Source organism: Apis dorsata, unplaced genomic scaffold (genome assembly GCF_000469605.1).
Source record: "Apis dorsata unplaced genomic scaffold, Apis dorsata 1.3 scaffold_517, whole genome shotgun sequence".
Lineage (NCBI taxonomy): Eukaryota > Metazoa > Arthropoda > Insecta > Hymenoptera > Apidae > Apis > Apis dorsata.
This window is the reverse complement of record NW_006263742.1, coordinates 487,551-497,291: the sequence shown is the minus strand read 5'-3', so window position 1 is coordinate 497,291 and position 9,741 is coordinate 487,551. Positions and strand designations below refer to the sequence as shown.

The window sequence follows — 9,741 nt, the reverse complement described above, 5'->3', positions numbered from 1 at the left end:
CGTCGTTGATTGATTGGTTGGTTGGTTGGTTGGTTCGTCGGTGCGGCATCGAACGAGGAGGGAAGACGAGAAGACGCAAGAAGTGATGGTGGTCCAAGAGGATGGTGGTCCAAGGTGCACACGAGCACGGGATACGATAGGCAAACACCAAAGACACGCACACACACATGGACATCGATCAAGATACTTGTGTATTTGCAGGGAGAATTTTTTCTTTTTCTTTTTTTTTTGTTTATTGATGAGGAGGGAGGAGGGGGATGATATTTAATTGGTTTTTTTTATTTCCATGCATTTTTTTTTAAGTGCAGTTAAGAGGGATTTTTTTTTCAATTACACATCAGAAAAGCTAATTTGATAGATCACTCAGTTTCGAAAGAGCGATGATCGAGAAATATATAGATGATATTTTTGATTCTTGAATTATATTATTTTAACTGTACTTTATTTTAAATATTATTGCGTGTAAATGTAAAAAACGTATAAAATTGTTAATTGTTTCTAAAATAAAATAAAGTCTTGTGTTATATTGCTTACTCAATGCTCAATTGTTAAGATTTACAACGAAAGCTGAAATTATATTGTCAAAGAATTAATAACAATTTGAAGTTTAATCTTGAATTTTAAAATATCAATCCTTCAATTGTGCGAGGAGAGTGAAAGTGAATGTGAAGAGGAAAAAATGGGGCTGGATCTTATTCGACTAAGATTAAATAAAAAAAAAATGGCGTACCCCGTCAAATATGTCCATGACCTCGTCCCACCACTAGAAAAATAAGATTAAATATAGCGTTAATCTGTACGCTAAATGAGGTTAAAGATGATATATGTTAAAATTGAAAAAAATATATATATATATAAAACTGATGTATTTTCGTCACTACTTTTCATCTAATATACCTTCATAACTATTTAATCCATTCTCCTTGATATTTATAAATAATAATATAATAATCTTTTATTCTTAATGCGATCGATATTAAATATAATTTCGTAAAAACGATTGCAATCGTTAAAAAAAGAATCCAGAATAAAATACCAATTATTAATTTAAAAAAAAAAAAAAAAATAGAATTCCAAATAAGAAAGAATTTCCACCGAAAAAAATTCTCAGATGAAAAGTTAGTCACCGTATCTGATCGCTAAAAGCAGCTACGGAAGCTAACCAAAATAAGGGAAAAAGAAAAAATATAGAAAAAGTATAATATACGATAAAATATAATCTGAAAGCATGGACGAGAAATTGCGTGCGCTCGATATATATCTTTGAACACATCGAAACGTTTCTCATATATATATATATACACGTATATTCCAAAAAAAGAAATGTGACGTTAAATGATCGATCACGCGGGCAAATAAAAGAAATAAAATAAAACTCGAACGAAAGAAAGAAGAAGAAGAAGAAGAAAAAAAGTGATGTGGCATCTGTTTAAATTGTTCTGACAATCGGTCGTTATAATCGTTACCTTCCTTCTCGTCCGTGTGACAGAAGTCGGCTAGAAAGCAAAGCCATTTCAAACGATCAAGATCGAGGCACACTTTGATTCGGGAAGCTTCTACGTACCGTGTATGTGTGTGTTATTTGCCGATAATTTGCGGCCGATTATTAATGCGAGTTAAACAAGCGATCGCTTCGACCAATTACGCGTAATTGTAAGCGCGCGAAAAAAGTTTAGCTCGTTATCTAATCTTCGTTCAATGGGACATTGTCGGTATCTTGACGGGGCAGAGAAAAGGTGCCGATTTATTTTCCAACCGAAGTATTCCTCTTCGAAATAATTCGCCGTGAATCGTAATTTTAAAATTTTCATATTTTAATGTTTTAATGGTGAAAAAAAAAAGGGAAAAAATTAAATAACGTTTCTTCGATGGTAAAGAAGGAAAAATTAAAAACTAACTATCCGATTGAGAAACTTGAAATTATTTGAGCGTTAAAAGATCGTGGTACTTTTTCTCTGTTAAAGATAATCAAGATAATTTGTCCGTATCTTTTGCGCAATGATTTTTGTCCAAGTATTGTACAACGAATTTCGATGGAGGGGGAGAGAAATGTTTTCGAAGGAAATTCGTATGTATAGAGAGAGAGAGAAAAAAAAAAGAAAAGAAAGAATAGGGTTGCAAAGGATGGATCAAACTCGAGAAGATAAAATTTACATACCTCCTTGGCTTCCTTTTCGGCGATTGAAGATCGTCCAGGTTCGTAGTCCTCGATACGGCCAGGCTGATTTTTATAAATCTCCGAACTATATTTCAACGTGCCATTCCTCAAACAAAAAATCGTAAAATTTATCGTTAAAAATAAAAATGATCTCAATCTCTTTATCTTTTTTTTTTAAAATAAATTATTACACAAATTTAAACTATCTATGTTAAATTATTATACAATAATAATAAACGATAATAATTTTTATTATCCCTTCCCTTTTTTTAAAAATTGCAAATAATTACATGTATTTCGAAAAATCATCGGAAAATTGATAAAAATTGAATTAAAACGAAAATTCATATCCTACTTTCTAGGCATAGTCGACGTAAAGAAATCATTTTCCTTGTTACGAAGGCGTCGACGACTGTCTAGAGTGGCGGACCGATCGGAATATAAACGGTGTTCCGGTTCGCTTAAATATCCACTTCCGTAACCGTATCTCGTTCCTAGAAAAAAAAAATACATTTCGATTAGATACATCAACACCAACCTTTCTAAATTCGCTCAAACGCGTGTTAAAAATTTTATCGAGTTCATCCATCACCGACAAATATACGAAAAGTGATATATATGTATATTATTACACACATATTTGCGACAAATTTCGAATGAATTCTATATCATTATTTATTTAATCCTTTACAAAGAATTTTCTCAATTATTACTTACAAATTATATTCGAAATATTATTAAAAAATTTAAATTTGAATTATGTATATACGTTATATGAATATTAATTAATTTAAACGTTAATAACGTTTATTATGATCTAAATTTCTAAATGTCTCTTTTAGCATGGATGTATATGTATTACGTGTATTTGTATGGAAACAGAAGCTGAAAAAGGGGAAACGATCGATTAATCGGTAGCAGGATGTTAAAAAATGAGGGCAGCACAATGATCAATTACAATCGGATCGGTTATTGTTATTTTCACGCATTAACGATTAGGATGGTTAATATATCGATCGGCGTGTATCGACACGCTGTTTGTGCCACACTGCGAAACGTCAGTGATTTTTCTATGTTAAAGAACGAAGCGAAAAATCGACCGAAGAAGAAGAAGGCCATTATCGTGTTAATTTCTAAAGCTCTCTCTATTTTATTAGTATTTGTATATATATTATTTTTTTCGTTTCATTGGACCGTGTATTCACCTCTTCTCTGTTTGTAACGAATGGTTACGTAGTCATCTGAAAATGAGATTAAATAATTAATCTCACGGTTAATTCTTTTTTCTTTTTCTTTTTAACATTCCTTTTAATATCGTTACGTTAAATATTATTGATTTAAAATTATTTTAAATTACGCTATTCTAGTAGAAATCTGTTAAATTAAAAATTGTGATGCTCAAATTAATTGAAAAAAAAAAAAAACAATGAAAGATTTTTGGTTACTTTTAAGAAAATTAAATAAATAAAAAAAATAGAAAAAAAGAAAATATTATACTTGATTAATTGCTAACACAATTTCCAATTATATGCTCGTGTTAAGCATCGAAGCTATTGTCACAGTATTGTCGCATGAACTCACCGCTTCTGTCTGCACGATGCAACGAGTCGTACATTTTCTTATACCACTTTGTCTGATTATTCTCCTTGACTTCCTATAAAATGTTTCTTTACTTAAATGAAACGTAGATTTTCTAATTCTAAAATAAAAAATCAATCCAACATATTTGGACTATAAACATATTATTCTTCAACTAAGTTAATACCTTAATGAATCAATTAAATATGTTATTTTTATAATCAAAATTTTAATTACAGAATCAAAATACTATTAATATTAATATTGTTAAAAGTTTTAACCAATAATTAATAATCAAGAAAAATTTTAATATTATTAATATTTTTAATCTTGTTAAGACTTTCCAGCCAATTAATCAAATAATTAAGAATCCAATATTTCCCTCTTCTTGTTAATTATATACCTAAAGCTTCTATTAACTGTTGACAGATGGAGTGACCTACCGATCTCAAAACAAGGGGAATACCCTCCTTAGATGTTGGGCCGATACCCTCGAATTTTCGAGGACCCAAGTCGGCCATCTTCTTCGGCGGTTCGTTTTCCGTTTCCGGCTCGCTCTCGTATTCTTTCTTCACCGTGTATACTGAGCGGACATCATTTTAATTTCACAATGCGGAAAACCGTGAAAAGAACTCGGCTCAACCGAACTTTGTCGCGAAAGAAAACTTTTTTAAACAACGATTTATCGTGCAAAGTTGCCACGAGAGTTGGTTGGCTCACCACTTCAGATTTTTAAAATTACAATTTAAAATGTGGATCCATGGAGCAGAGAGAGCTTATGGACAGTGATACACGGTTATAATGTAATATTCGACCAAAGATATACTCACTGATCTCTCCTGGACTAATTATGCCTTTCTCATCGCTGGGTGGACGCTTTTCCGTCTCGTTCTCTTCTAGATAGGCTGCTCCCTTTGGCAATTGTCCTTCTAAGATTTTACAATAACAATGATATATATATATATATATACTTTTATTTTTATAAGGTATAAAAGAAATAAATCTAAGGAAACTTTAATAAAAAAAAGAATCTGTATAAGACATGTTTTTCAAATATTTAAAGAAACAAAATTTGAGAAGAAAATTGTAATTGGAAAATAAAAGTTTAATCTCTCTAATTCTTAAATTTTATTTCTTTTAAATTTAATCACAATCTCTGATTGCTTTGTCAATTAATTTACACTATATTGTATCTCACCTCTTGCTTTTTGAAGCAGTGTTATAGTTGGATTCTGAGCACGTGGCAGTCGAGGCGTTGAACTTAATGAATTTAATCCCTGCGACGGTGCTGAGTGGGAATTGACAATTCGCGAACTGGTACTAGTGCTCTCATAACTACTTCTTGTTATTTCCTTCTTTTCCACTTCCGTCTCCCAAGGCGGTAGAGTTTCCTGCGTACTCTAACAGAATTCAATTATTAATACCAGAAAACTATACCACTGTCAAATAAACTCTAACGCAATCTCGTTCATTGTACATGAACCAAGATAAAAATTATCCATTTTATATTCCTTGAAAACAATCAATATTTAATGATCAATATTTAATAATACAAAAAACAGACAAGAGAATGATATTAATAATTATTAATCCAACGAAATGTCACAACTTTTTATCAAAAATTTAAAAATGTCATATTTCAAAATCTCCTTATTTTGAATTCAATTAAATATCAATTTTTCTAAATTGTTAAACAAGTTTAACAATATTTAATAATTCATATTTTTGTAATTTTTTATTTTGATGATATAATAATAATAATAATAAAACTACAAACCATTTGCACAATATATAATTCTAATTATTAATAATATTATTGAAATTATGTAATAATTATAATTTTATATTATGAAAAGAGCACATGTATACTACATATACTTACTTGTAAGTACATATGTAAGTATACATATATTTAATTCTTTTTATAATTAAATGTAATTATAAGAAATATTTAGAACTATTATCAATAAAAAATTTCCATCTATCTACCTTATCTATTGTATTTTAAATTCTTCATCAAGTAAACATACTAATATAATTGAATCAAACTAATTTGTAACAAATAATTTGTAATCTTTGAATTATCTCTACTTACTTAATATTACAATATAGAATAGAGAAACAAAATTTAATCGCAGATTAAAATACTTTCTTTAAATAATTCTTTCTGACATCTAACATAATTCTAACAATATCGTTCCAACGTTAACACTTTTTTCCAAGCCCTAAATTTTACAGTTGAACGTGGATGGATCGTGAGTGTTGATAACTCACTTCTTGCTGCGCTAGCTTCTTTCGGCTTAGGGTAGGGCTCTCGAATTGCACCGGTCGAAATTCCTTTTTCTCGGGAATTGGGCTGGCTCCAGCGCTGGAAGGCGTCCAGATGGGTGGTATGCCACCATCCTTTTGAGATTCTTTCCGCTCGGGGCTCGGCTCCTTCCTCGGGGGTGGCTCGCTTCCAGGTGACCAAACGCCTGGAAAACGTTCGCGCGGTTAGTCCAAGATTTTGACTTTGATCGATTATTGTTAACTTAACCCTTTTGTCTCTACCCAAAAATCCGTTCTCACTGGAGAAACCAGTTCATGTAAAAGAGGGTATCGACAGAGGCAAGGGTTAATATTCATTAGTAAAGTAACAAATCCAATCACATATTTACATAACTGGCGTGTCCTTTAAGTAAAAAAAAACTTTGGTATGTGGATTTTTAGCATATCTCAAAATTGCAAGTGTAATTCAGTTAGGAGTTGATTATTTGAAGCACTAATAACAATGCCACATTTGGAAACAAAAATAATATAAAATTATTTACCATATCATTTGGTATCAATTGAATATTCTCATTGTAAATATTTTTTTAAAAAAAAAAATTAACAAAAATCCTCTCGAATACTTTCCTCGATTTTTGGAAATCGTTCCAATTCTTCTTTATTTCGATCGATAGAATTTCCAACTCGAAACACGAGAGAAAATAGCCCCAATGCCTCTTTTACACCAAGCAACCATTACAAAATCAACGATTCCATAAGTGTGAGGGGTTTGCTAATCTTGGCCTACGTGGAGGCGGTATTATATATGTATATATATATATATATATAAAGAATCGTTCTTTACGCGTCAATTTCTCGCTCCGTTAACGCGAGCAGAGGCAAGAGAAGGGAAGGAAGCAATTTTTGGGACTGAAACGATCGTCACGCTAATTATCCACCCTCGTTCGTTCTACCCTCGTGCATTTCGAAATGGTTATTTGGTCTTCGAGGCAGGGGAGAGATCATGTTTTTCGAATTTTTTTGCGATTTCTTTTTTTTTCTTCGTTTTTCTTTTGTGAAAATGACAAATTAATTAATTAATTAATTAATTAATCACACAAGTGTATTTATTTTTTTTTGAATTATTTTTATTTTTTTCAATTTATTTTTTTTCAATTAATTTTTCTTTTTACGCGTGTGTGTTAAATTTGTGTATCAATTGTTATTATAAAGGTTATTATTATGGATATTAATATTTCACGTGTAGATGTGTTGATATATATTTGTCCAACTTATTTAGAGAATCGAAAATTTTATGATCTTTCTTCAATGATTTTAAAGAAAAAAATGAAATAATTGTTAAGTAATTTTTTCGAATTTAGATTTAATATCTGTGGCTCGTGACATTAAGAGCAGGAAATAAGCAACACGGTTCACTCGTAAAATTAGAAATTCGTGGGCGTCGATATTAAAGTACGTCTAATTGCATAGCACTATTATAGAATAATACGTTTTTACAGTGCAATGCAACAAGCCAATTTATTTAAAATTATAAGAAATATCGACGCTACGCGCATTTTGATTTTCAATAATCTTGTAATAATTTAATAATATTTAAAGAAGAGATAATAATATTTATATACGTTATCTGGTAATGTTTTTCGGATCAATTATTTTCAAGTTCAGATTATTTAATTTTAGTTGTCGTTTTTAGATCTTCGTTCTATTCACTCATTCACATGATACATATTTACATGATGTATAATTGTAGTCGTGTGATTAAACCACAAGCATGCATATCTGAAAAAAAAAAATGCAAGACACTCAGTGTTAATGTTAACATTGCTTAATTTTTAGTTTGAAAATTTGTAATCAATTCTCAAAAATATTATATTACATGTATTTTTTCAAATTTCTGGTTTCTCGTTTCATTTGCAACTTTACCTGGTGTTGCGGAAGAAGCTTTAAACGTGGGAGCGAACATAACGTTCTCTGAAAATCATCAATCAGTATATTTTAACTTATTCGAATAATAATTTTTCTATTTTTCTTTACTAAAAATAAGAGTTGATCTTGAAAAAAAATTAATTAATCGAGAATAAATTATTTAAAAATAATATAATATTCCTTTTTTCAATCACAAATTATTGTTCAAAATTCTATTTATAGTACAATTAAGTTCAACATATTCCTGGTAGATTAAACTTTTTCATTCATAAAAAATTATAGTTACTTACTATATAATTTGTAATAGAATTGTAATATTTTGATTGCATGAAAGAGGAACTCGACAAACGTATCATCTATTTCATATCAAGATACATACACTCATTAATCACTTCTCCTATTTCAAACGCTCTATTTAAAGGTGATATCCGCATTGACAAGCAACGTGACCTTTGGAAGCATGCCACGATTACTTTTGTTGAAGACACACATCGATTTCAAATAAAAAAGCTTCCTTAAAGCGAACTCCGAAAATAATACACAATGATACGTACAAATTGTTGGACAAAAAGTTGGTGGAATGTCTTTTATTAACGATATTGCGATTATATTTTTTATATTATGAATAATATTCTCTGATATTAATCTAATAATAGTATAATATTTTTAATTTACGATAATTAATACGATTTTATATAGCAGTTTGAAAATGGAAAAATTTCTTATCGAAATTTATGAGATAAATAAATAAAAGAAAAACCTTGATTTTTGACATTAATAAAAATAATTCAAAATTATTATTTTTTTTTTCAATATTTAAAATTCTATTCGTAATTATACGATTTTTTAAAATTTAAATTAATAATAATGAAAATTATTAATCGTACAGTTCACAGAAAAAATTATTACACTTTTGTATATATCAAAATCTTGTTATGAAAAAATTTTATTAAATCGAAAAAACTACTATTTTTAATTTTTTAATACGATCATACGAAAGATTTTCTTCTTTTTTTCCTTTTTCTCTCTTTATACAGAATATATCAGAACGCTTTTATAACGCGAAAAAAGATTCACGGAGACGCTATTTTTTTTTTGCTTAAATCGTGATAAAGAACGCACTAAAGACTTCTCAAATTGCTTCTTTATAAGAACGATGCGGATCATTAATAGAGAAGCAAGGTTGATGAGCTTCGAAGTAAAAAGAAGAGGATGAAAGGGGGAAAAAAAAAAAAATGAATAGAAAAATGTAAGAGAAAATGATAAGTATCTTTTGAAACATTCTATAGAGTTTATAATTTTATAACATTTGTTAATTAAACGAAAATTTAGAATGAAGTCAAATAAAAAAGTCATTTCATTTTTTATGAACATAATTTAAAAAATGTAAATTTTCATGTAATTAATTTCTTCTTTAACGCGATTTGAAATTTTAATTATTTTTTTTTAATTAATTTGAAATTTTTATTCAAAATTAAAATAAAATACTAAAAAATTATGTTAATTTTGATTATATGTAAATATTAAAAAAAAAAAAAATTTTATTCCATGAAATATGAAATATTATTTAAAATGATGCAATTTTAGTTAGTTAACAAAACACTATTATCATAAATTTCCATATTTACGCGTCACTGATTTTTAATGTAAATTATAGAATATCGTTTCAATTAATCAATATTCTTCTATTACATAAAGAATGATAAAAAAAAGAAAACATTAAAATTATTCCATTTTCATTATAATATAATGCTCATCTTTATTATATATTATATTTATTTATCCATAACATCTTTTTTTTGTTTTTACTT

The 9,741-nt window shown here is 28.8% G+C and overlaps 1 protein-coding gene across 40 annotated transcripts in view; it reads right to left on the bottom strand.

The window, feature by feature from the left end:
- The window catches only part of LOC102672218 (sorbin and SH3 domain-containing protein 1), a 115,194-nt gene that overhangs the window by 31,543 nt on the left and 73,910 nt on the right, over positions 1-9,741 (bottom strand). For 15 of the 40 annotated variants that reach the window (XM_031512758.1, XM_031512770.1, XM_031512763.1 and 12 more), the window contains 10 exons: positions 7,928-7,975; positions 6,011-6,210; positions 4,935-5,136; positions 4,567-4,665; positions 4,180-4,319; positions 3,740-3,812; positions 3,364-3,399; positions 2,514-2,652; positions 2,159-2,270; positions 731-763 (listed from right to left, as the gene is read on the bottom strand). In XM_031512758.1, coding sequence (XP_031368618.1) covers positions 731-763; positions 2,159-2,270; positions 2,514-2,652; positions 3,364-3,399; positions 3,740-3,812; positions 4,180-4,319; positions 4,567-4,665; positions 4,935-5,136; positions 6,011-6,210; positions 7,928-7,975 — 1,082 coding nt within the window. Of the gene's footprint in view, positions 1-730; positions 764-2,158; positions 2,271-2,513; positions 2,653-3,363; positions 3,400-3,739; positions 3,813-4,179; positions 4,320-4,566; positions 4,666-4,934; positions 5,137-6,010; positions 6,211-7,927; positions 7,976-9,741 lie in introns of those variants that run through there. The other 25 variants (XM_031512766.1, XM_031512773.1, XM_031512767.1 and 22 more) reach the window with 10 other exon arrangements.